This window comes from Salmo trutta, chromosome 23, assembly GCF_901001165.1.
Source record: "Salmo trutta chromosome 23, fSalTru1.1, whole genome shotgun sequence".
NCBI lineage: Eukaryota > Metazoa > Chordata > Actinopteri > Salmoniformes > Salmonidae > Salmo > Salmo trutta.
Window position 1 is genome coordinate 1,806,530 of NC_042979.1, and position 27,161 is coordinate 1,833,690.

The 27,161-nt window shown below is 43.1% G+C and overlaps 1 protein-coding gene across 1 annotated transcript in view; it reads left to right on the forward strand.

The window, feature by feature from the left end:
* Positions 1-21,689, forward strand: part of LOC115159080 (neurogenic locus notch homolog protein 1) — a 76,918-nt gene extending 55,229 nt beyond the window's left edge. The window contains exons 21-34 of the mRNA XM_029708456.1: positions 1,594-1,778; positions 7,740-7,872; positions 8,254-8,511; positions 8,657-8,769; positions 9,199-9,770; positions 10,087-10,527; positions 10,779-10,924; positions 12,851-13,064; positions 13,175-13,265; positions 13,480-13,642; positions 17,344-17,642; positions 17,921-18,068; positions 18,944-19,041; positions 19,319-21,689. Coding sequence (XP_029564316.1) covers positions 1,594-1,778; positions 7,740-7,872; positions 8,254-8,511; positions 8,657-8,769; positions 9,199-9,770; positions 10,087-10,527; positions 10,779-10,924; positions 12,851-13,064; positions 13,175-13,265; positions 13,480-13,642; positions 17,344-17,642; positions 17,921-18,068; positions 18,944-19,041; positions 19,319-20,596 — 4,139 coding nt within the window. The 3' untranslated portion in view covers positions 20,597-21,689. The remainder of the gene's footprint in view (positions 1-1,593; positions 1,779-7,739; positions 7,873-8,253; positions 8,512-8,656; positions 8,770-9,198; positions 9,771-10,086; positions 10,528-10,778; positions 10,925-12,850; positions 13,065-13,174; positions 13,266-13,479; positions 13,643-17,343; positions 17,643-17,920; positions 18,069-18,943; positions 19,042-19,318) is intronic.
* The last annotated feature ends 5,472 nt before the right edge of the window (positions 21,690-27,161 follow it).

The following is a 27,161-nucleotide window of genomic DNA, read 5'->3' on the forward strand; positions in this document are numbered from 1 at the left end:
CACAGATTCGCCCACAAAGGGCAGGAAGGTTTTCCAATGCCTCGCCAGGAACAGTACCAATTGGTAGATGGGTTAAAACATTTTTTTTTTTTATAAAGCAGACACTAAATATCCCTTTGAGCATGGTGAAGATATGAATTACACTTTGGATGGTGTATCAATACACCCAGTCACTACAAATATACAGGCGTCATTCCTAACTCAGTTGCCAGAGTGGAAGGAAACGGTTCAGGCATTTTAACTTGAGACCAATGGTGACTTTAAAACAGTTACAGAGTTTAATGGCTGCGATAGGAGAAAACTGAGGATGGATCAACAACATTGTAGTTACTCCACAATGCTAACCTAATTGACAGAGTGAAAAGAAGGAAGCCTGTACAGAATACAAATATTCCAAAACATGCATTCTGTTTTTGCAACAAGGCACTAAGTTAATACTGTGCAAAAAAAATGTGCAAAGCAATTAACTTTTTGTGCTGAATACAAAGTTTTATGCTTGGGGCAAATCCAATACAACACATTACTGAGTGCCACTCTCCATATTTTCAAACATAGTGGTGGCTGCATAATGTTATGGGTATGCATGTAATCGTTAAAGACTGCTGAGTTTTTCAGGATTAAAAATAAATGGAATGGAGCTAATCACAGACAAAATCCCAGAGGAAAACCTGGTTCAATCTGCTTTCCACCAGACACTTGAAAATGAATTCACCTTTCAGCAGGACAATAACCTAAAACACAAGGCCAAATCTATACTGGAGTTGCTTACCAAGAAGACAGTGAATGTTCCTGAGTGTCAAAGTTAGTTTAGACTTAAATCTGCTTGAAAATCTATGGCAAGACTTGAAAATGGTTGTCTAGCAATGATCAATTTGACAGAGCTTGAAGCATTTTGAAAAGAACAATGGGCAAATATTATACAATCCAGGTGTGCAAAGCTCTTATAGACTTATCCAGAAAGCCTCACAGCTGTAATCATTGCCAAAGATGATTCTAACGTATATTGACTCGGGTGTGAATAATTATGTAAATGAAATATTTCAGTATTTCATTTTCAAAAAACTCCATAACATTTGTAGATGTATTGTATGTATGTATGTATGTATGTATGTATGTATGTATGTATGTATGTATGTATGTATGTATGTATGTATGTATGTATGTATGTATGTATGTATGTGTGTGTGTGTGTGTGTGTGTGTGTGTGTATATATATATGTATTTTTTTTGTGTATATATATGTATTTTTTTTGTGTATATATATATATTTATATAAAAATATATATATATATATACACACAACTTTTTTATTCATAAAACAAAATGTGGAATAAGTCAATGAGTGTGAATACTTTCTGAAGACATTAAATGTAACTATTAGACAGTTCATTTAGGCAAGACAGAGCACAAATTGTTCTGAGCACACACTGTATGACCATCTCTAGGCCAGGCAGACAAAGATCCAATTTTGCATGTAAAATTGACCAATACAGGATGGTTAGGGGATGGTAAGAACATGTTTGTGTGTTTTGTATTCTGTGTGAGTGTATATATGTTACTGTATAGCTAATACCTCCCCCCCCTTGTCTGAAGGTCTGGAGGTGGCTCACCTGTGTCGTAACTCGGGCCAGTGTCTGGATGCTGGCAACACCCACTACTGCCGCTGCCAGGCGGGCTACATGGGCAGCTACTGCCAGGAACAGGTGGACGAGTGCTCCCCCAACCCTTGCCAGAACGGTGCCACCTGCACAGACTATCTGGGAGGGTACAGTTGTGAGGTATACATGCTCTAGCTAGCAAATCTGAATCAACACAAACATCAATTATTATTCATTTGTTATCATTAATTTATGCAGTTAAATGCCCACTCCGTAACTGCAAGCACAACAAAAATGACAGCTCCGCCAATTGGTGTGCTACAGTATAATGTCTTTCTTTCAAGGGTGGTAGGGTGTCAAAATTCAAGATAAAACCGTTATTATTTCATCCTTCCGCAAGATAGTTGAAGTCGGAAGTTTACATACACTTAGGTTGGAGTCATTAAAACTTGTTTTTCAACCACTCCACAAATGTCTTGTTAACAAACTATAGTTTTGGCAAGTCGGTTAGGACATCTACTTTGTGCATGACACAAGTAGTTTTTCCAACAATTGTTTACAAACAGATTATTTCACTTATAATTCACTGTATCACAATTCCAGTAGGTTAGAAGTTTACATACACTACGTTGACTGCCTTTAACCTCTCTGGCGCATGTGGGACGAACTCGTCCCACCTACGTAACAGCCACTGAAATCCAGTGGCGCGATTTTTGAATCGTTAGAAATACTATTACTTCAATTTCTCAAACATATGACTATTTTACAGCTATTTAAAGACAAGAATCTCGTTAATCTAACCCCACTGTCCGATTTCAAAAAGGCTTTACAACGAAAGCAAAACATTAGATTATGTCAGCAGAGTGCCCAGCCAGAAAAAATCAGACACCCATTTTTCAAGCTAGCATATCATGTCACATAAACCCAAACCACAGCTAAATGCAGCACTAACCTTTTATGATCTTCATCAGATGACACACCTAGGACATTGTGTTATACAATACATGCATGTCTGTTCAATCAAGTTCATATTTATATCAAAAACCAGCTTTTTACATTAGCATGTGACGTTCAGAAAAAGCATAACCCCAACAACTTTCGGGGAATTTACTAACAGTTTGCTAAATTACTCACGATAAACGTTCACAAAAAGCATAACAATTATTTTAAGAATTATAGATACATTACTCCTCTATGCACTCGATATGTCCGATTTTAAAATAGCTTTTCGGATGAAGCACATTTTGCAATAATCTAAGTACATAGCCCGGCATCACAGGGCTAGCTATTTAGATACCCACCCAGGTCAGCCTCCACCAAAATCACATTTCCTATAAGAAAAATGTTCTTACCTTGCTTGTTCTTCGTCAGAATACACTGCCAGGACTTCTACTTCAATAACAAATGTAGGTTTGGTCCCAAATAATCCATCGTTATATCCAAACAGCGACGTTTTGTTCGTGAGTTCAAGACACTATCAGAATGCTTCTTCACGGTATCGCGCATGGCGCATTGGCGTGACAAAAATGTCTAAATATTCCATTACCGTACTTCGAAGCATGTCAACCGCTGTTTAAAACCAATTTTTATGCCATTTATCTCGTAGATAAGTGATAATATTCCGACCGGGAGTATGCATTGAGCCTAAACAGCCGAATAAAATTTCTCCTCAGGAGCGAATCGTGCACGCGCCTCATTCAAAGGTCCTCTGAGCAGCCACTTACAAAAGGTGATAATGTGTTTCAGCCTGAGGCTCCCTCGTAAACCTTCAGGTTTTTCGCGGGTTCTGAGAGCCTATTGGAGCCCTGGGAATTGTCACGTTACAGCTAAGATCCTTACTTTTCAATAAAAAGATGCAAGACGCACGACTCCTTGTCAGACAGGGTACTTCCTGCTTGAAACCTTGTCAGGTTTTTGCCTGCCATAGGAGTTCTGTTATACTCGCATACACCATTCAAACAGTTTTAGAAAATTCAGAGTGTTTTCTATCTAAACCTGAACAATAATATGCATATTCTAGCTTCTGAGTTGGTGTAGGAGGCAGTTAAAAATGGGAACATATTTTTTCCAAAATTCTCAATACTGCCCCCTATCCTCAAAAGGTTAAACAGCTTGGAAAATTCCAGAAAATGATGTCATGGCTTTAGAAGCTTCTGATAGGCTAATTGACAACATTTGCGTTAATTGGAGGTGTACCTGTGGATGTATTTCAAGGCCTACCTTCAAACTCAGTGCCTCTTTGCTTGACATCATGGGAAAATCAATAGAAATCAGCCAAGACCTCAGAAAAGAAATGTTAGACCTCCACAAGTCTGGTTCATTCTTGGGGGCAATTTCCAAACGCCTGAAGGTACCACGTTCATCTGTACAAACAGTAGTACGCAAGTATAAACACCATAGGACCACACAGCCATCATACCGCTCAGGAAGGAGACACGTTCTGTCTGTACTTTGGTGCAAAAAGTGCAAATGAATCCCAGAACAACAGCAAAGGACCTTGTGAAGATGCTGGAGGAAACAGGTACAAAAGTATATATATCCACAGTAAAACGAGTCCTATATGGACATAACCTTGAAAGGCCGCTCAGCAAAGAAGTAGCCACTGCTCCAAAACCGCCATAAAAAAAGCCTGACTACAGTTTGCAACTGTACATGGGGACAAAGATCGTGCTTTTTGGAGAAATGTCCTCTGGTCTGATGAAAGAAAAATATAACTGTTTTGGCCATCGTTATGTTTGGAGGGAAAAGGGGGAGGCTTGCATGCCGAAGAACCCCATCCCAACCATGAAGCACGGGGGTGGCAGCATCATGTTGTGGGGGTGCTTTGCTGCAGGAGGGACTGGTGCACTTCACAAAATAGATGGCATCATGAGGAAGTAAAAATATGTGAATATATTGCAGCAACATCTCAAGACATGTCAGGAAGTTAAAGCTTGGTCGCAAATGGGTCTTCCAAATGGACAATGACACCAAGCATACTTCCAAAGTTGTGGCAAATGGCTTAAGGACAACAAAGTCAAGGTATTGGAGTGGCAATCACAAAGCCCTGACCTCAATCCTGTAGAAAATGTGTGGGCAGAATTGAAAAGGCGTGTGCGAGCAAGGAGGCCTACAAACCTGACTCAGTTACACCAGCTCTGTCAGGAGGAATGGGCCAAAATTCACCCAACTTATTGTGGAAGGCTACCTGAAACATTTGACCCAAGTTAAACAATTTGAAGGTAATGCTACCAAATACTATTTGAGTGGATGTAAACTTCTGACCCACTGGGAATGTGATGAAAGAAGTAAAAGCTGAAATAAATAATTCTCTACTATTATTCTGACATTTCACATTCTTAAAATAAAGTGGTGATCCTAACTGACCTAAGACAGGGACTTTTTACTAGGATTAAATGTCAGGAATTGTGAAAAACTGAGTTTAAATGTATTTAGTTAAGGTGTATGTAAACTTCCGACTTAAACTGTTGTCCCAACACAAATCTAGGGTTGTTAGAGATGCGACCCAGTCGTTGAGTCTTTTTGTTCTGTATCTATTCACGTGGCCCAGTCATTCGTTCTAAATGTTCTATTACCATACTGGCTGGCAACGTTCTTATCCTTTACTTGCTAGCTAGCCAACTACGGGTAATTTACAGTCACGTCAAAAATGCAGCCAGAATAACAGAAAAGTAGCTGTTTTCTATTGACATTTATTTGGATACATCCATAACAATGCGCAAATGAGGCACGATTTCGCCTGGCATAGAAAATGTGGTCACTTGTCAGGACACTGTTGTTCAGAGGAGCTAGCCAACAACAAAGCTACAGTAACACAATCACTTCAAACTGAAGCTGGAAAGACTGCAAATTACTTTTTTCAATATACACTGCTCAAAAAAATAAAGGGAACACTTAAACAACACAATGTAACTCCAAGTCAATCACACTTCTGTGAAATCCAACTGTCCACTTAGGAAGCAACACTGATTGACAATAAATTTCACATGCTGTTGTGCAAATGGAATAGACAACAGGTGGAAATTATAGACAATAAACAAGACACCCCCAATAAAGGGGTGGTTCAGCAGGTGGTGACCACAGACCACTTCTCAGTTCCTATGCTTCCCTGCTGATGTTTTGGTCACTTTTGAATGCTGGCGGTGCTTTCACTCTAGTGGTAGCATGAGACGGAGTCTACAACCCACACAAGTGGCTCAGGTAGTGCAGCTCATCCAGGATGGCACATCAATGCGAGCTGTGGCAAGAAGGTTTGCTGTGTCTGTCAGCGTAGTGTCCAGAGCATGGAGGCGCTACCAGGAGACAGGCCAGTACATCAGGAGACGTGGAGGAGGCCGTAGGAGGGCAACAACCCAGCAGCAGGACCGCTACCTCCGCCTTTGTGCAAGGAGGAGCAGGAGGAGCACTGCCAGAGCCCTACAAAATGACCTCCAGCAGGCCACAAATGTGCATGTGTCTGCTCAAACGGTCAGAAACAGACTCCATGAGGGTGGTATGAGGGCCCGACGTCCACAGGTGGGGGTTGTGCTTACAGCCCAACAACCGTGCAGGACATTTGGCATTTGCCAGAGAACACCAAGATTGGCAGATTTGCTACAGGCGCCCTGTGCTCTTCACTGATGAAAGCAGGTTCACACTGAGCACGTGACAGACGTGACAGAGTCTGGAGATGCCGTGGAGAACGTTCTGCTGCCTGCAACATCCTCCAGCATGACCGGTTTGGCGGTGGGTCAGTCATGGTGTGGGGTGGAATTTCTTTGGGGGGCCGCACAGCCCTCCATGTGCTCGCCAGAGGTAGCCTGACTGCCATTAGGTACCGAGATGAGATCCTCAGACCCCTTGTGAGACCATATGCTGGTGCAGTTGGCCCTGGTTTCCTCCTAATGCAAGACAATGCTAGACCTCATGTGGCTGGAGTGTGTCAGCAGTTCCTGCAAGAGGAAGGTATTGATGCTATGGACTGGCCCGCCCGTTCCCCAGACCTGAATCCAATTGAGCACATCTGGGACATCATGTCTCGCTTCATCCACCAACGCCACGTTGCACCACAGACTGTCCAGGAGTTGGCGGATGCTTTAGTCCAGGTCTGGGAGGAGATCCCTCAGGAGACCATCCGCCACCTCATCAGGAGCATGCCCAGGCGTTGTAGGGAGGTCATACAGGCACGTGGAGGCCACACACACTACTGAGCCTCATTTTGACTTGTTTTAAGGACATTACATCAAAGTTGGATCAGCCTGTAGTGTGGTTTTCCACTTTAATTTTGCGTGACTCCAAATCCAGACCTCCATGGGTTGATAAATTGGATTTCCATTGATTTATTTTTGTGTGATTTTGTTGTCAGCACATTCAACTATGTAAAGAAAAAAGTATTTAATAAGATTATTTATTTCATTCAGATCTAGGATGTGTTGTTTAAGTGTTCCCTTAATTTTTTTGAGCAGTGTATATTTTTTTGTTTACATCCATAAAAATGATGCCAGCTGATTCTAGATTTTGACTGGCTGAGAAACACTGCCTTCCTGTCTGTCTCGTCCTGACTCCCGACACGTTCATTACTATGGGACAGCAGGAGATCGAATTTCAATATTGAAACAGTGTTGCAAATGTCGGAGAGATAGATAGCAAGGTTTATTTCAAATATCCGCTGTTGAAAGCAAAATGTTTGTTTTAAAGAAATGTGAGATAATGTCTAGATGCTTTTTATAGTGGAGATCAAGTTTATAAGTTGCCTGGCTGGGCTGATGAGACAAGCATTTTAACGTCATAGATTTAGCAAGTGGTAATTTGTGGAATAGACACTGGCTGAAATGCGGTTTTAATCAATCAGCATTCAGAAATAGACCCACCCGTTGTATAATATCAAGTGTATGGACCAGGTTTCCCTTGAGTAGGGTTGCACAATTCTGGAAACTTTCAATAAATTCACAGATTATCCGGAAATCCAGGTTGGAAACCCGGAATCCTCCAACCAGAATTTCGGGAAAATCTGGGAATTTATTGAAAGTTTATAGAATTTTGCAATATTATAGAACAGTGTGAAAGTAGAGCAATGCTGCGTATCTTGAATCGTGTTTAAGATAAGATGGTACTTAATTTCTCTGGTATTTGAATGGTTTTGGTTCGGTTTGTCTCTGTCAGTGTCTTCCTGGGTACCACGGGGTGAACTGCTCCAAGGAGATCAACGAATGTCTGTCTCAGCCCTGTCAGCACGGGGGCACCTGCATTGACCTCATAAACACCTACAAATGCTCCTGTCCCAGAGGAACACAAGGTACACATTAGCACACACACACCAGCCATCTCATAAAACTCTCAATGAAGCTCTCATCCGTCTACAGTCTACCACTGAAAAACAAGCACAGAACAGTTAGTAGCCGCATATTAGTCATGTACAACCATGCAGTAGTAGACTAAGTGGAGCTCTATGCTAAATTACATAGAATTAGATGTAATCATGTTCTTCCGTATTTCCTGCGTATTCCCTCCTGATTCCGGGAGTCCTCCAACCTGGATTTCTAGATAATCTGGAAATGTATTGAAAGTTTCCAGAATTGTGCAACCCTACTCAAGGGAGACCTGGTCCATACACTTGACATTATACAACGGGTGGGTCTAATCCTGAATGCTAATCCTCAGCCCACCCTTTCCCCAGGCATTCACTGTGAGATCAACCTGGACGACTGCAATCCCTCTACGGACCCTCTGACCAATGAGCCCAAGTGTTTCAACAAGGGTCAGTGTGTGGACAGAGTGGGGGGCTACCACTGCATGTGCCCCGCTGGCTACGTAGGGGAGCGCTGCGAGGGTGACGTCAACGAGTGCCTGTCGGACCCCTGCGACCTGCGAGGCTCCTACAACTGTGTCCAGCTCACCAACAGCTACCGCTGCGAGTGTCGCACTGGATACACAGGTACTGACCATACCCTACGCATCTCAAATAAATTTGATTATTCTGTGTTTATGACCGATTGACACAACAATGCAAAAAAACACATTGTCCACACATTTGTAATGTACATAAATAACACACATCGTTCTCCCTCTCTCTTCTCCAGGCCAGCGCTGTGACAAGGTGTTTGATGGCTGTAAGGGGAGACCATGTAGGAACGGAGGAATGTGTGCAGTGGCCAGTAACAACCCCGACGGATTCATCTGCAAATGCCCACCGGTGAGCACATTTACATTTTAGTCATTTAACAGACACTCTCATCCAGAGCAGTAGTGAGTGCTTAAATTTTTGTACTGGTCCTCGTGGAAATCAAAACTACAACCCTGGCATTGCAAGCGCCTTGCTCTACCAACTGAGCCTCACTCCACTGACCAGACCACAAACTGTGGACCTCACCCTGGCCATAATGGCAACATGTTCCCCATATAGAGAAAAGGGAATAGGGTGACATTTGGACAGCCCCTGGTTCCCTCTGTATTTCTAGCCACAATCTCATTAAGCATCATTTTTGATGTGTTTGATTTAACTTTCAATCTCTTTTTTGTATATCTTTGTGGAAAGGGAGCGGTTTGGCGATGCATAGTAAATGTGTGTGCCAACAGACTGTTTTAAGGTACAACCTCATCTCACCTATCTCTGTCTATCCAGGGCTACACAGGCTCCTCCTGCGAATACGACTCACGCTTCTGTGGTAGCCTCAACTGCAGAAATGGTGGCACATGTGTCTCCGGTCACCTGAGCCCTCGTTGCCTGTGCCCCACGGCTTTTACCGGCCCTGAGTGCCAGACTCCCACGAACAGCCCCTGCAACGTCAACCACTGCTACAACGGGGGCACTTGCCAGAGAACCCTTGATGCACCCTTCTTCCACTGCAGCTGCCCTAACAACTTCAATGGCCTGCTCTGCCATATCCTCGATTACTCCTTTCCCGGTGGGTTCGGCCGGGACATCACACCACCACCCGAGGTAGAGGTGAGCTGCGAGATCCCACAGTGCGACGAGTGGGCAGGCAACCACATCTGTGACTCGTTGTGCAACAACCACGCCTGCGGCTGGGACGGCGGCGACTGCTCGCTCAACTTCGATGACCCATGGCAGAACTGCTCGGCGGCTCTGCAGTGCTGGCGGTACTTCAATGACGGGAAGTGCGACGAGCAGTGCAAAAGCCCTGGGTGTCTCTATGACGGCTTCGACTGCCAGGGACAGGAGGGACAGTGCAAGTGAGTCTCAGTCCAGCTCGAATTCCTATATCCTATGTTCCATCTCAACCTCTCACTATGCCCAGTCTCAAACCTGTTTCACTCTCAGATGATTATTAAAACATATTAAACCATGTATGAAGGACGATATGTTGTGTTTGTAAGAATAATGAACATTGTCTACTTCCAACCTTCCAACTCCTTACAAGTCTACCTATGCAAGTAATCTTTTCTAACCTACCTACTTTTCCATCTACATTGCGACCTCATCCAAGTCCTCTGTCTTTAGTTAAGTGCTAATCCTAATATTGACCATGTTAATGCTCCCTCTCCCCAGCCCGCTGTATGACCAGTACTGTAAGGACCACTACGCGGACGGCCACTGCGACCAGGGCTGTAACAACGCAGAGTGCGAGTGGGACGGCCTGGACTGCGCCAACAACATGCCCGAGAAGCTAGCTGATGGCCACCTGGTCCTTGTGGTCCACATCCCCCCCGAGCAGCTAAAAAATGGTTTGTCCACGTTCCTCCGTGAGCTCAGCAGCGTTTTGCACACCAACGTGGTGTTCCGGCGCGACGCAAACGGAGAGCCCATGGTGTTCCCCTACTATGGCAGCGAGCAGGAGCTGGCCAAGCACAACGTGAAGCGTTCCACCGACAGCTGGCCCGACTGGGCGGTCGTGCCGGCCAACAGGCTGGGCCAGGTGAAGGAGAGCGCGGGGTCCATGGTGAACCTGCCCCGCCAGCGCCGAGAATTGGACCTCATGCAGGTCAAAGGGTAGGTACACACACTTGTTCATTTTGTTATACATTGCTCAGGCACACGCATTCAATGATGCACACACGAATGCACTCACAGTCGCTCGCTCACTCACTCGCTCACTCACTCAGACATTACTTGTTGAGTCTTTCCAAATCATTTTCCTTAGATTTTATATTTGAGAGGAGAGTCAGAAGTTGACCTGATTGGTCAAGTGAATCCTTTCCTTCACTATTATTGGTTGAATTAACTCTCCCCTTCTCTGATAGGTCAGTGGTATACCTGGAGATTGATAACCGCCAGTGCTACCAGCAGTCCACGGAATGCTTCCAGAGCGCCACCGACGTCGCCGCGTTCCTGGGAGCACTGGCCTCCAGCGGGAATCTTAATGTTCCTTACATCGAGGCAGTCACCAGTAAGTACCAACATACAGTATCTCTCCAGCTGAAATACTCTCCATTTAAAAAATGTCTCTCCTTCATAAAATATGACTATGAAATTATGAAAATAGACCAATAACTACTTTAATGCTTGTGATTTAGATGATGGTGATGATGATGGGAACTTTATATGTATCCATTAGGAAAAATGTGTGTCATACAGCATGCCAATATACAGACATTCACATAGACAGACGTAGAACACCTACAGTTGAAGTCGGAAGTTCACATACACCTTAGCCAAATACATTTAAACTCAGTTTTTAACAATTCCTGACATTTAATCCAAGTAAAAATTCCCTGTCTTAGGTCAGTTAGGATAACCACTTTATTTTAAGAATGTGAATTGTCAGAATAATAGTAGAGGTAGTAATTTATTTCAGCTTTTATTTCTTTCATCACATTCCCAGTGGGTCAGAAGTTTACATTCACTCAAATAGTATTTGGTAGCATTGCCTTCAAATTGTTTAACTTGGGTCAAACGTTTCGGGTAGCCTTCCACAAGCTTCCCACAATAAGTTGGGTGAATTTTGGCCCATTCCTCCTGACAGAGCTGGTGTAACTGAGTCAGGTTTGTAGGCCTCCTTGCTCGCACACGCTTTTTCAGTTCTGCCCACATATTTTCTATAGGATTGAGGTCAGGTCTTTGTGATGGCCACTCCAATACCTTGACTTTGTTGTTCTTAAGACATTTTGCCACAACTTTGGAAGTATGCTTGGGGTCATTTGGAAGACCCATTTGCGACCAAGCTTTAACTTCTTGACTGATGTCTTGAGATGTTGCTTTAATACATCCACATAATTTTCCTTCCTCGTGATGCCATCTACTTTGTGAAGTGCACCAGTCCCTCTTGCAGCAAACACCCCCACAACATGATGCTGCCACGCCCGTGTTTCACGGTTGGGATGGTGTTCTTCGGCTTGCAAGTCTCCGCCTTTTCCCTCCAAACATAATGATGGTCATTATGGCCAAACAGTTCTATTTTTGATTCATCAGACCAGAGGACATTTCTCCAAAAAGTACGAACTTTGTCCCCATGTGCGGTTGCAAACTGTAGTCTGGCTTTTTTATGGCGATTTTGGAGCAGTGGCTTCTTCCTTGCTGAGCGGCCTTTCAAGTTATGTCAATATATAGGACTTGTTTTACTGTGAATATAGATACTTTTGTACCCGTTTCCTCCAGCATCTTCACAAGGTCCTTTGTTGTTGTTCTGGGATTAATTTGCACTTTTTGCACCAACGTATGTTCATCTCTAGGAGACAGAACGTGTCTCCTTCCTGAGCGGTATGACGGCTGCGTGGTCCCATGGTGTTTATACTTGCGTACTACTGTTTGTACAGATGAACTTGGTACCTTCAGGTGTTTGGAAATTGCTCCCAAGGATGAACCAGACTTGTGGAGGTCAACTATTTTTTTCTGAGGACTTAGCTATTTTTCTTTGGTTTTCCCATGATGTCAAGCATAGAGGCCCTGAGTTTGAAGGTAGGCCTTGAAATACATCCACAGGTACACCTCCAATTGACTCAAATGATGTCACTTACCCTATCAGAAGCTTCTAATGCCATGACATCATTTTCTGGAATTTTTCAAGCTATTTAAAGGCACAGTCAACTTAGTGTATGTAAACTTCTGACCCACTGGAATTGTGATACAGGGAAATAATCTGTCTGGAAACAATTGTTGGAAAAATTACTTGTCATGCACAAAGTAGATGTCCTAACCGACTTGCCAAAACTATAGTGTGTTAACAAGAAATTTGTGGAGTAGCTGAAAACAAGTTTTAATGACTCCAACCTAAGTATATGTAAACTTCCGACTTCAACTGTAAGAATTACATAAATAGTACAACAGTTGTGTCCCCATTCTGACATGCTGTACTCTCCCTGCCCCTCTCTCCCAGGTGTGCAGCCCACCCCTGCATCCTCTGAGCTATACCCCATGTACGTGGTGTTCCTGGGGCTGGCTGTACTGGGCTTCATCTGCCTGGGGGTGCTGGTGTCACGTAAACGCCGACGGGAGCACGGACAGCTCTGGTTCCCTGAGGGCTTCAAAGTTTCTGAGCCCAGCAAGAAGAAACGCAGAGAGCCCGTGGGAGAGGACTCTGTGGGACTCAAGTAAGTGCGTGCATGCGTGTGTGTGTGTGTGTGTGTGTGTGTGTGTGTGTGTGTGTGTGTGTGTGTTTTCATGTGTGACTTATCTAACTGGTCTTTCCTATGTCCATCAGGCCTCTGAAGAACATTTTGGACATTTCTCTGATGGACGACAGCCGGAATGGATTGTGGGGAGAGGAGGAACCAGACTCGAGACGCTTTAGGGTAATAGAGCATCTGAAACCTACACAGACCATGTATAACCACTAAATGTATAAAATAGTCTACACATCTGGAAATTGTTGAATTAATGTTAAATACATAAACAGATAATTGCTTTTACCTACATAATGTGTATTGTGTGGTCACAGAGATTGTGTTGCCCTGTATTCGTTTTTTTGATCTTTTGTACGATAGTTGATGTTTGTCTCTGTGTTAGTTTGAGGAGCAGGCCATGTTGGACCTAGATGACCGCACTGACCACAGACAGTGGACCCAGCAACACCTGGACGCAGCTGACCTGCGGATCCCTTCCATCGCCCCCACGCCTCCCCAGGGAGAGATCGAGAATGACTGCATGGACGTCAATGTCCGAGGCCCAGGTGTGTGAGGATCTCCCTCTGCTCTTTTTTCTCTATATACAGTACCAGTCAAAAGTTTTGTCAGTCACCACAGTGGTATGGTATTCTGCCACTGTGTACTCTCTGTTTAGGGCCAAATAGCATTTCAGTTTGCTCTGTTTTTGGTAAATTCTTTCCAATGTGTCAAGTAATTATCTTTTTGTTTTCTTATGATTTGGTTGGGTCTAATTGTGTTGCTGTCCTGGGGTTCTGTGAGGTCTGTGTTTGTGAACAGAGCCCCAGGACCAGCTTTCTTACGAGACTCTTCTCTAGGTTAATCTCTCTGTAGGTGATGGCTTTGTTATGGAAGGTTTGGGAATGGCTTCCTTTTAGGTGGTTGTAGAATTTAACAGCTCTTTTCTGGATTTTGATCATTAGCGGGTATCAGTCTAATTCTGCTCTGCATGCATTATTTGGTGTTTTACGTTGTGCACGGAGGAGTCTCAAATTGGTGTTTGTTCCATTTTGTGAATTCTTGGTTGGTGAGCAGACCCCAGACCTCACAACCATAAAGGGCAATGGGTTCTGTAACTGATTCAAGTATTTTTTGCCAGATCCTAATTGGTATGTCGAATTTTACGTTCCTTTTGATGGCATAGAAGGCCCTTCTTGCGTTGTCTCTCAGATTGTTCACAGCTTTGTGGAAGTTACCTGTGGCGCCGATGTTTAGGCTGAGGTATGTATAGTTTTCTGTGTGCTCTAGGGCAACGGTGTCTAGATGGAATTGGTATTCGTCGTCCTAGGAACTGGACCTTTTTTGGAACACTATTATTTTTGTCTTTCTGAGATTTACTGTCAGGGCCCATGTCTGACATAATTGTGCAGAAGATCTAGGTGCTGCTGTAGACCCTCTTTGGTTGGGGACAGAAGCACCAGATCATCAGCAAACAATAGACATTTGACTTCAGATTCTAGTAGGGTGATGCCGGGTGATGCAAACTTTCGCCAATCGCCAATTTGTTGATATATATGTTGAAGAGGGTGGGGCTTAAGCTGCATCCCTGTCTCACCCCCCGGCCCTGTGGAAAGAAATGTGTTTTTTTTGCCAATTTTAACTGCCCACTTGTTGTTTGTGTACATGGATTTTATAATGTCGTATCTTTTTCCCCCAACACCACTTTCCCTCTGCCCTCGTGCCAAATTGAGTCAAAAGCTTTTTTTTAAATCAACAAAGCATGAGAAGACTTTGCCTTTATTTTAGTTTGTTTGTCAATTAGGATGTGCAGGGTGAATACGTGGTCTGTTGTACGGTAATTTGGTAAAAAGCCAATTTGACATTTGCTCAGTACATTGTTTTTGCTGAGGAAATGTACGAGTCTGCTGTTAATGATAATGCAGAGGAATTTCCCAAGGTTGCTGTTGACGCATATCCCACGTTAGTTTGTCTCCACTTTTTTGGATTGGGGTGATCAGTCCTGGTTCCGAATATTGTGGAATATGCCAGAGCTGAGGATGATCTTAAAGAGTTTAAGTATAGCCAATTGGAATTTGTGGTCTGTATATTTTATCATTTCATTTAGGATACCATCAACCCCACAGGCTTTTTTGGGTTGGAGGGTTTGTATTTTGTCCTGTAGTTCATTCAATGTAATTGGAGAATCCAGTGTAGTCTTTAATAGTTGATTCTAAGATTTTTATTTGATCATGTATATGTTTTTGCTGTTTGTTCCTTGTTATAGAGCCAAAAAAGATTGGAGAAGTGGTTTATCCATACATCTCTGTTTTGGATAGATAACTCTTCGTGTTGTTGTCTGTTTTAGAGTTTTACAATTTTCCAAGAAGTGGTTAGATTCTATGGATTCTTCAATTATATTGAGCTGGTGTCTGACGTGCTGTTCCTTCTTTTTCCGTAGTGTATTTCTGTATTGTTTTAGTGATTCACCATAGTGAAGGCGTAGGCTCAGGTTTTCTGGGTCTCTATGTTTTTGGTTAGACAGGTTTCTCAATTTCTTTCTTAGGTTTTTGTGTTCTTCATCAAACCATTTGTCATTGTTGTTTATTTTCTTAGGTTGTCTGCTTGACATTTTTAGATTTGGTAGGTAAGCTGAGAGGTCAAATATACTGTTCAGGTTTGCTACTGCCAAGTATTCACCTTCACTATTACAGTGAAACATTTTGTCCAGGAAGTTGTCTAGAAGGGATTGAATTTGTTATTGCCTAATTGTTTTTTGGTAGATTTCCACACTACTTTCCTTCCATCTATAGCATGTTTTAATATTATTCAGTTCCTTTGGTTTTGATGCCTCATGATTGAGTAAAGCTCTGTTCAAGGAGTGTGATTTTGCAGTGATCTGATAAAGCTGTCACTGGACTGACTGTGAACGCTCTAAGAGACTATGGGTTGAGGTCAGTGATAAAGTAGTCTACAGTACTACTGCCAAGAGAAGAGCTATATATGTACCTACCATAACTGTCCCCTTGAAGCCTACCATTGACTATGTACATACCCAGCGTCCAACAGAGCTGCAGGAGTTGTGACCTGTTTTTGTTGGTTATGTTGTCGCAGTTGTGTCAAGTGGAGCATGTGGGGGAGGGAATGCTGTCATCTCCAGGTAGGTGTTTGTCGCCCTGTGTGCTGACAGTGTCAGGTTCTTGTCCAGTTCTGGCATTTAGGTCGCCACAGACTAGTACATGTCCCTGGGCCTGGAAATTGTTGATCTCCCCCTCTTGGATGGAGTAGCTGGAGGACGTCTCTCCTTCCAGTTCTCTGCTGCCAACGACTGGAACGAACTACAAAAATCTCTGAAATTGGAAACACTTATCTCCCTCACTAGCTTTAAGCACCAGCTGTCAGAGCAGCTCACAGATCACTGCACCTGTACATAGCCCATCTATAATTTAGCCCAAACTACTACCTCTTCCCCTACTGTATTTATTTATTTTATTTATTTTGCTCCTTTGCACCATATTATTTATATTTGAACTTTGAACTTTCTTCAAACTACAAATCTACCATTCCAGTGTTTTTCTTGCTATACTTTATTTACTTTGCCACCATGGCATTTTTTTTGCTTTTACCTCCCTTATCTCACATCATTTGCTCACATTGTATATAGTCTTATTTTTTTTTCTACTGTATTATTGACTGTATGTTGTTTACTCCATGTGTAACTCTGTGTTGTTGTATGTTGTCGAACTGCTTTGCTTTATCTTGGCCAGGTCGCAATTGTAAATGAGAACTTGTTCTCAACTTGCCTACCTGGTTAAATAAAGGTGAAATAAATAAAATAAATAAAAAATAGTCTCTGTCATACCCCCCTGTCACATGACTTGTTTAGAAGTAACATTAAAGACGTCCTCCAGTGATTTAAACAAAACAAAAAAAATCCTGTTGAAATGGGATATCCCAAGTAAAGTGCACACACTAAAAGGGTAAATAAATATGTTATGAGAAAAATAATGTTTGTTAGACACAACTGCAAACTTCAAGGAGTAGGGCATTCAATGAGTTGGTCTGATGGGAATTTGTGATGATATTGGCCTCCCCCTTGCTTGAGGGACAATAGAGGAGCAATAGCTAAAACAAAAGAGCAAAGGCCCACACCCCTATGCCCACCTATTGTTAAGTAAATCAGGTGTTAAATGAGGTGAAAAGGAGACTGGGGTGCCACTCAGTTTAAATCAAGTATTTGCCCTTTGTCCTAATGTGTGTCTTTTCTCTCTATCCACCTCCCATCTCTCAGACGGTTTCACTCCTCTAATGATCGCATCGTGCAGCGGAGGAGGCTTGGAGACGGGGAACAGTGAGGAGGAGGAGGACCCTTCGGCTGAGATCATCTCTGACTTCATCTACCAGGGCGCCAACCTACACAACCAGACGGACCGCACAGGCGAGACCGCTCTTCACCTGGCCGCCCGCTACGCCCGTTCCGACGCCGCCAAGCGACTGCTGGAGTCCACCGCCGACGCCAATGTCCAGGACAACATGGGGCGCACTCCACTGCACGCCGCTGTGGCTGCAGACGCACAGGGAGTCTTCCAGGTACCACAGTTCTCTATACTACTACAGTACTCTAGTAGTGCTACATACTTAGCATAGTGCTACTCTGAATTAATAAATACATTCATTTTATATGCCACTTTTCATTTGTGGACTATCAAAATGCTTTTCTAAAGCATGTGCAAAAAGGTGCATTTACGTGAATTAAAAATGCAATTATATACAATGCCATATGTAGCATTCCCTAAGCATTTGGACTTTGCTCTCAGATTTAGCCTGTACTGTACATGTTCACTAAAGGTGTCTGTCTTTTCTTTCAGATTCTGATCCGGAACCGGGCAACTGATCTTGATGCCCGCATGCATGATGGAACGACTCCTCTGATCCTGGCTGCCCGATTGGCTGTGGAAGGCATGGTGGATGAGCTTATCAACTGCCATGCTGATGCCAATGCCATCGATGACTTTGGTAGGTTACAGGCTGACTACGCGAGCGTTGCAAAATACATTTAGAAATCTATAGTATTCAATTATTGCACCCACACTGCTCGCGCGCACCAACGAGCGTCTGCGTCGCCAAGGGCTAAAATAGAAGTCAGTTCTATTTGTGACGCAGATCGCGCTGCAAGTCCTGCCTCTCCCATCTCCTCATTGGTTTATAGAAGCAGGTACCAACGTGTCATCTCCCCATTGGTTATACCCACGTGGGTGACTGAAGACGAACGTGGTCAGTGGCGGTAATGCACCTAATTTATGAAAGTTGCCAATCTCAATATAAAGTCAAGAGAAGAAAAAGCCTGGAAGGATGAGAGGTGACTAGAAACGATTCGGTTGACCGTTTTATGTGTGGATTAATTGGTGGAGTAGAGGACCTTGTGCATTTCAGGTAAAATAACAACTCAATGTTTATATCCCAGGACAAATTAGCTAGTAACAGCAAGCTAGCTAAATAGAAAAAATTAGCTAGCAAGTGCAAGCTTGCTAGCAAAATTGCCATAAATGTTTAATGCTTTTCGACCTGTCCCCAAATTAACATAATTAGTTAAGAGTTTGTTTTGATATTTTAACCTGCGTGTCATGATTGCGTTTGGTGTGGGGGACAAAATACATTTATGCACGATGGCGCACGTGCGCAGCCGGTTTGGGTTCCGTGTTACACTGAATTTACTTTCGTTCTATTCACATATCTCCCACACAGTGTACTAAGGGAATGGGTGTAATTTGAGATTTGCCCTTAACCGGCTGACCCATCTTCATGGACTATGGCCCTCATGGTCTAGGAATGTGCAGGTTATTTGCTTTTGTATTAAATCATCCATTCTTTTATTTATTTTTTTTCTCCAGGTAAATCTGCCCTTCATTGGGCTTCAGCTGTCAACAACGTGGATGCTGCCATGGTGTTGTTGAAGAATGGCGCCAACAAAGACATGCAGAACAACAAGGTGAAAAACATGGGTCACACAAACATGGCTCTTGCATATCACACTAGTTGACACACTAGTGAAACTACTATTTGCCAACTTGTGTAGATATGTGTGTAATTGTTACATGCTCAATGGTGTATTTCGAAATGTTGAGAAAAAAATACTAAATGCTGATTGTGCAATGCCATTCCAGTAAATGCCACCATTGTTCAAGGGATCAAAAAATAATCACAATCGAATGTAAAATAAGGTATTGTATAAACATTTTCTCACGCACTGTTTGCTGTCTCTCTAGGAGGAAACTCCTCTCTTTCTGGCAGCCAGAGAGGGCAGTTATGAGACGGCCAAGGTACTGCTGGAGCACTTTGCCAACCGTGAGATCACCGACCACCTGGACCAGCTGCCCCGGGACATCGCCCAGGAGCGAATGCACCATGACATCATCCGTCTGCTCGATGAATGCAACCTGGTGAGGAGCCCAGGGCTCCATAATGGGACCCTGAGCGCCACCAGCCTGTCCCCTCCTCTGTGCTCCCCCAACGGATACCTGGGCAGCCTCAAGCCCACCGCCCCGGGCAAGAAGGTCCGCAAGCCAGGCTCTGGAGGGAAGGATGGTGGCAAAGATATGAGGATACGGAAGAAGAAGTCCCTGGATGGGAAGGGCAGTCTGCTGGACAGCTCAGCCGTTCTCTCGCCCGTCGACTCCCTGGAGTCGCCCCACGGGTACCTGTCCGACGTGGCGTCGCCGCCAATGACATCGCCATTCCAGCAGTCTCCACCCATGTCGTTCAACCACCTGCAAGGCAGTGGAGACAGCCACCTGGGTCAGATGGGCATGGGCAAGGGGCAGGACATGGGGCGTATGTCCTTTGACCCGAACCCTCCCCGCCTGTCCCACCTGCCTGTTTCCAGCCCCGGCAGCCAGGGAACCATCACTATGGCCATGGGCGGAGCTGGGGGAAGAGGACAGTGTGATTGGCACTCCAGGATGCACCCGGGTCTCGGGCAGCAGGGTGGCTTCAACCAAGGCCTTCCCATGTCCCACGGTATGATGGCTCCCCTCCGCGGGGTCCCCACTGCCACCCTGTCCCGGATCATGGGCTACCAGGGCCTGCAAACCAGCCATCTGGGCACGCCGCCCCACCTCATGCAGCAGATGCACTCCCGGCAGGACCCGCAGCTCCAGCAACAGAACTCCAACTCCACCACGGCCGGCCAGGTACTGAGCCAGAGTTTCCTGAGCAGTGAGCTGTGCGGCTCGGACCTGCTGCAGGGCAACGGGGTGGGTCGCTCGGTCCCCATCCACACCATCCTCCCCCAGGAGACCCAGATTCTCGGCACACAGTTCCTCACCCCGCCCTCCCAGCACAGCTATTCCGGCCCAATAGACAACACACCCAATCACCAGCTGCAGGTGCCTGACCACCCCTTTCTAACTCCCTCCCCCGGATCCCCTGACCAATGGTCCAGCTCCTCTCCACATTCCAATATGTCTGATTGGTCAGAGGGCATCTCCAGTCCTCCAATGAGTTTGCATTCTCAGATGGGCCTTATCCCTAACCAGTTTAAGTAGAGTGGACAGAAGAACTCGTCAATAGGAAAACTAAATAAAAAATACTTTTAAATGGACAATGGACAAGAACATCTGACCTGACTGAAGATTCTCCTTTTTTATTACCAATTTTTATACTAACGACAAGAACAGTTTTTAAAATTTTTTATTTATGCACTTTTTTGACATGATATAAAGAAGATGCTTTTATATTTCTGCTTTTAAAAAAATTGGAAGGGAACCTGTGCTGTGTGTGCGGGGAGATTGGGGACAGGGCGTCAGGAAAGGAGTATGTCTATCTACCGTGACGCAGAGGCTACTGACTGTGCGAACACTGGCTATTTATTGGTGTCTTATGTTGCTCTCATCACTGGATCGTGCACCAATTTTCACTGTTTTATTTTGGGAGTGCATTGTCATTATGATGTTTTGTATAATATATTTTTCAGGGGAATGTTTGTTGTAAAAGTTCCAGTATTAATTGATTAGATGTATAACCTCATCTTTTTTAACTGAAGCAAGTTTGTTACTGAACTACAATTCATTAAGTCTTAACACTGAGTATGCGCTAGAGAATGGATGATCGAACGTGTGTCTTAAAGTGTGTCCAAAATACCACCCCTGTCAGTTTAACGGTTGATGTCTGCGGTAAAATTAGTTTGGGGGATTAGAATGGGACCAGATGAGTCCCACTGGGAAACTGTGTTAACTGAAAGTGCAATGGTAAGTTCATCCAGGACATGAGATAAAACTTAAAGACAAATTACATCTTACACATGCCTTATTCTACAATGGTGTGTCATTGTTATTTTGCTCCTTTGAAGGCAAAAATGTCATCTTTGGGTGAGATTCCCAGTGAGTGTCCTCTACATCGAGGATGCTTTTTGTGTGTGTATGAGAGAAAGGAGGAAGTTCTTGTGTGTTTGATGACATCACCTGCGCTTTGTGGGGAGCATGGTATAGGTGTCTGTTATGTCACATTTATAAACAAGATCAGAGATAAGTGTTTTAAGAAATGTCATTCAAAGGTGTATGTACATGCAATGTTTGCAAACAAAAAGTATTTCCTGTCAAATATCTTCTTGATTCAATAAAGGGCACTGTTAAGCTTGCAGTTATGGATGACATGTTTTATTATTTATTAACGGTTACATTCACACAATAATGTGATTGACTAACCACAATAGATGAATATAACAGTTTGATTAGAATGTTTCCAAGCTTTGCAACGGAATGATTTCCCTAATAATCCTGTTTACATGGACACATCTGAAATCAGGCTACCTGATGGGACTTTGATAAATGCAGAAAATCTCATTGTAGCCTATAAATATGAAATTAATTTATGGATTTTTTATTTTACCTTTACATTTTAGTCATTTAGCAGACACTCTTATACAGAGTCACTTACAGTTAGTGCATTCATCTTAAGATAGATAGGTGGGACAACCACATATTAGTCATAGTAAGTCAATTTTTCCTCAAAGGAGCTATCAGCTAAGTCAGAGCTAGTAAAGGGGAAATGCATTGTTTTTTCTTTTTTCAACCCGACTGCAGGTTATGATTCAACTTGGCACTGCATTATTGTTTCTGACACACACACAGAGACAAAGGATATACACAGTTTACTAGGTACAGCCATCTATTACCTGGGTCGGACCCACCTTTGCCTCCATAAACAGCCTGAATTCTTCGGGGGATTCTACAAGATGTCAGAAACGTTCAACAGGGATGTTGGTCCATGATGGCATCACGCAGTCGCTGCAGATTGGATGGCGGTACATTCATGCTGTGAACAACCCGTTCCATCTCATCCTAAAGATGCTCTTTTGGTTTGAGGTCTGGGAACTGCACAAGGCACTCAAGTAAACTGAACTTGCTGCCATGTTCCAGGCTAGAACGGTGCGTAGGTAAAATCATTAGGTAAGCCAATCCCAGTAAAAAAAGCAATATTACAGCCTATGTTTTGATATAAACCGTTGTTGGCTCTATAACCCAATCATTCATACGCCATTGTGATATACAATAAGGCCATGACAGACAAAAAAAGACAGCCACACAGTGGAGGAATAAATTAACGTACACATGTTTGTTTGATCACAAAATCGGAGAGCAACATCTGTCCGGTGAAGTCCACAAAGCAAATATTGCATGTAACAAACAGTTATATGACCTGCAGCATGGTCAAGCAAGTTAACGATTTTGACAGTTTACTCAACAACTACTGATTTAGAACCACAGAGTTACCGCAAGTCAGCACAAAGACAACAGGAGCACTGCCTCTGCTATTTCAGCACCATTTCAACTTAAACATTTAAACATAATCAAATCAACTAGACTATGTATATATGCTTAGTTTAATACACTGCAGAAAAACTGAAATATACCAAAAACAATTTATCCCAATCGGTGTTGCTAAATATCATGTGGCTGTCCATGATACTGATTTCTGTCTGTCTGTGTGTGCCGTCCTCCTCTCTCATGTTGGCAAAACGGTCTGTACCCTTTTACTTTTTGTTTTCATAGGCTAGTAAGCATTTTAGCTAGGTAGCCTAACTTCTTCGAATGACCCAGCTAAGTTCGCTAGCTAGTTAACGTGAACCTACTAGGCTACATATTGAACTTCAAACGTCTCAGGCCAGTTGCACAACATATTCATTTATGGTTAGGTCAGAATCGCCGTCGTAATCATTGGTCTGTACAGATAATTAAGACACGTTTTTCTGACAATGATGACCTTTTACTCAGGATGTGATTTGATTGGTGTGTGTGGGGCGTTTGGTGGGCGTTTTGCTGTGCCAGGACAACCCACAGTTGAGCTTAGCTCAACGCTGATTGGCAAATTATTTTTTTATTGTTTTTATCAAGGGAAGCCAAATGCTTGCTGGCATATGTCATACTCTTTTGTTCCACATAGCATCAGATACATGGGCTACACATACTGAGACAGAGAGGCGCAGTTTCCCTCGCTCAGATGATTTCTCTGGTGAGATTCAGTCACTTGCGAATTTACAGAAAATTATGAAAACAGAGAGACAAAAGATACATTTTTTATTTGTATTTATTTTTATATTTGGGGAAGCCTGGCTTCCCTTTGTATACATGAATACAAGCCACTGGTTCCAGGCAAGTGTTGGTGATCGCGGGGCCACTGGAGCTGCTTCTTGTTTTTAGCTGATAGGAGAGAAACCCAGTGTGGTTATGTGCTGCAATATCCATTCGTGACAAAGATCGAAGAGTTGTGCTTTCTGAAATGTCATTCTGCACACCACTGTTGTACTGTGCCGTTATTTGTCTGTTTGTGGCCAGCCTGTTAGCTTACATGATTCTTGCCATTCTCCTTTGACTTCTCCCATCAACAAGCTGTTTTCGCACACTGGGCTGCCGATTACTGGATGTTTTTTGTTTGTCGCACCATTCTCGGTAAATCCTAGACATTGTCGTACGTGAAAAGCCCAGGAGGGCGTTTCTGAGATACTGGATCTGGCGTGCCAGGCACTGATGATCATACCACGCTCAGTCGCTTAGGTCCCTCGTTTTGCCCATTCTAACATTCAATCGAACAGTAACTGAATGCCTTGATGTCTGTCTGCCTGCTTTATATCGCAAGCCACGGGACTCACTGTCTGTAGGAACCAGGGGAAATTTTAGCATGTAAATCTTGGTGGGGCAACAAACAAACAAAAAAAGTGGGATGCATGCCAGCAAAGCCACTACACAACACTAAACAATACATTAATTGTGCTAGTACGGTGACAAACAGTGCCCACAAACTGTTAGTGCCTACATCCCAACATCTTACCAGTGCTACACCTGGCTATCAACGGAGCCTTGTCTGGCAGTTTAACAGTTCATTCAGCCTCATTTACTGCCTTTTAAAAAAACATAGCTGATATGGCTGACATGCTTAAACAAGCAGATAAGAGGCAATCCGTAATTTTGAATGAGACATTAATGAGCGAGCTAGGATGGACATAGTCAATATAACGATATATTTAGCACTTTTGAAATGTACAGCAACAGAATTCAGAACATGGGCTGTTTTTACAGTGTTTTCCCTGTACACCAAGTCAGAACTGTAGGATAAATAAAGGGGGCATATAAGCAGACAATGAAAGCTCATACAATGTTCGATGATTACATTTCTATAGCTAACAGGCTATAGGCTACATGTACACCACCAAGTCAGAACAGCAGGTGAAATTAAGAGGGGTAAATAGACCAAATTATTAGGGTTAGGCATATGGGCTACACAACATACACTTAGTATTACTTTCTTATCTACAGTATGCATATCTCCCTGGCATATTATATATTTTATGCAGCAGCATACAATACATTTTTAGACTCACTTTGTTGTGCTGTGCTCACTTGAACAGGAAGGTGGCACGGTGGTCCTTCATGGGCAAATTTTGTCATCAAAGTCTGGCATTCTCTGGATTTATGGTGCTTTCAAAACAACTGGGAACTCGTCGAATCATGATGACGTCAGGTCATAGCTCTAGAAAGAGGCTGGATTTACAATTCCAAGTTGAATGACCGTTCAAAACATATTTTCCCAGAACAGAGCTTGTTTATTCCCAGTTGTCTTCCCAGTTGTCTTGAATTCACTGAAGTCAAGTTTACGCTGTTCCAAGTTAACAGTTGTTTTTCAGCGCGGCACAAATCACTATTCATTGATAATGTAACAGGGTTGGTTATGTTTCCACTTGCCTCTAAAGAAATGTGTACTTAATGTTCAAGCATTCGTATTGGTTGGTTCAACTGATGACAATAAGGTGTGTTGTGATTGGCCCCGCTTGCAGATAGGGGGAGATCGCGAACGTCAGGTCTTCCCAGTATGAAAATGTGATGCAAGGGGTAGGTCACGTTCTGAATACTGTTTTATATTTTATATTTTACAATGTGTACAAGTTTGCTGTACGTTACTGATTTATACATGTGTGGGTATATGGTACCTGTTAGGGATTGAGGGGCTTTATGGAATGTGCTTTGGCATATGATTGCTGTAGATAAGTGTTAGCTAGCATACACCGTTGTAATGGTCACATAAGCCCACTGCTAACACAGTTGTCTTCATGCTACAGCTTTTGCCATCGACAGCCATCAGTATCATTAAGCCCTGCACAACTACCGTGCTGTTTCTCATTTAACAACAGGTATTTACACATGTTATATTTTGTATTGTATTTTTGTATTTTGTGACCCCAGTATGAAAATGTGATGCAAGGGTTTTTGCCATCGACAGCCATCAGTATCATTAAGCCCTGCACAACTACCGTGCTGTTTCTCATTTAACAACAGGAATAAATGATGCTCAACTGGGACCACTGGCTGATGTGAGTTATTAGGAGAAAACACAACGCAAGGAGAGTACGATATACATCTGTTACAATAGCATGGCCAATGTTGAATGTTTATCATTTTAAACTTGGAGAATCTTTTTTTGCCCAGATTTGGGACCACACAGCCACTGTCACTGATTCCTTCTAACTACTCATTGTTGAATTTGCGATTTCCAACTTGTTGTATAATGTTTATATCCAATGGCCGATGAGCACCCATACGTTTTATCTATAATTTCTCTTCGTATGACAAGGATTAAAAAGGATTTGCCAGTAGATTGTTGACTTGATACATGATGATGACTGTTAGCTAAGATTTTTTAAGTATGTTGTTGACATGATCAGTCCAATCAAAGCTACTGTACATATAACGTTCTTATAGCTAGGCTGAAACACCTGCATTTTGGAGATGCTTTACTCAAGAAAACAAAAAAGAGACCGTGTTTGTATGCAGCTTTATTAACTCAATGATATATATTTTTTTACATATCAGTTTGCAAACTGATATGTGACACATATTAATATCAAAATAACATACAAAACAGGCAAGCCCCCCCCCCCAAAAAAAGGTAGGAATGGTCCATTTTCATGAACGGGGTGTTCTTAGTCATATACACTACCGGTCAAACGTTTTAGAACACCTACTCATTCAAGGGTTTTTCTTTATTTTTACTAGTTTCTACATTGCAGAATAATAGTGAAGACATCAAAACTATGAAATAACACATGTGGAATCATGTAGTAACCAAAAAAGTGTTAAACAAATCCAAATATATTTTACACTTGAGATTCTTCAAAGTAGCCACCCTTTGCCTTGATGGCAGCTTTGCACACTCTTGGCATTCTCTCAACCAGCTTCACCTGGAATGCTTTTCCAATAGTGTTGAAGGATTTCTCACATATGCTGTGCACTTGTTGGCTGCTTTTCCTTCTCTCTGTGGTCCAACTCATCCCAAATCATCTCAATTGATGGTAAGTCGTTGCATCCATAGCATTGTCTATACATTTGAGAGCGCTTACATTTCTCCAGCCCCATCCCTCAGCTTTTTATCAAAACAGAGGTGGGGTGACTCTTTGTAGTTGTTTGAACACGTATGCAGTGTTGTCCTTTGAGAGATAAGTTGGGAGTTTGACAGACAGACAATAGAATTAAGCAGCATGGACCATTGTGGAGAAAACAGGATTGCATAAGCCTTAAGAAAATGTGAATCTGTTTACAAATGTATGGCTTATGTGCATTT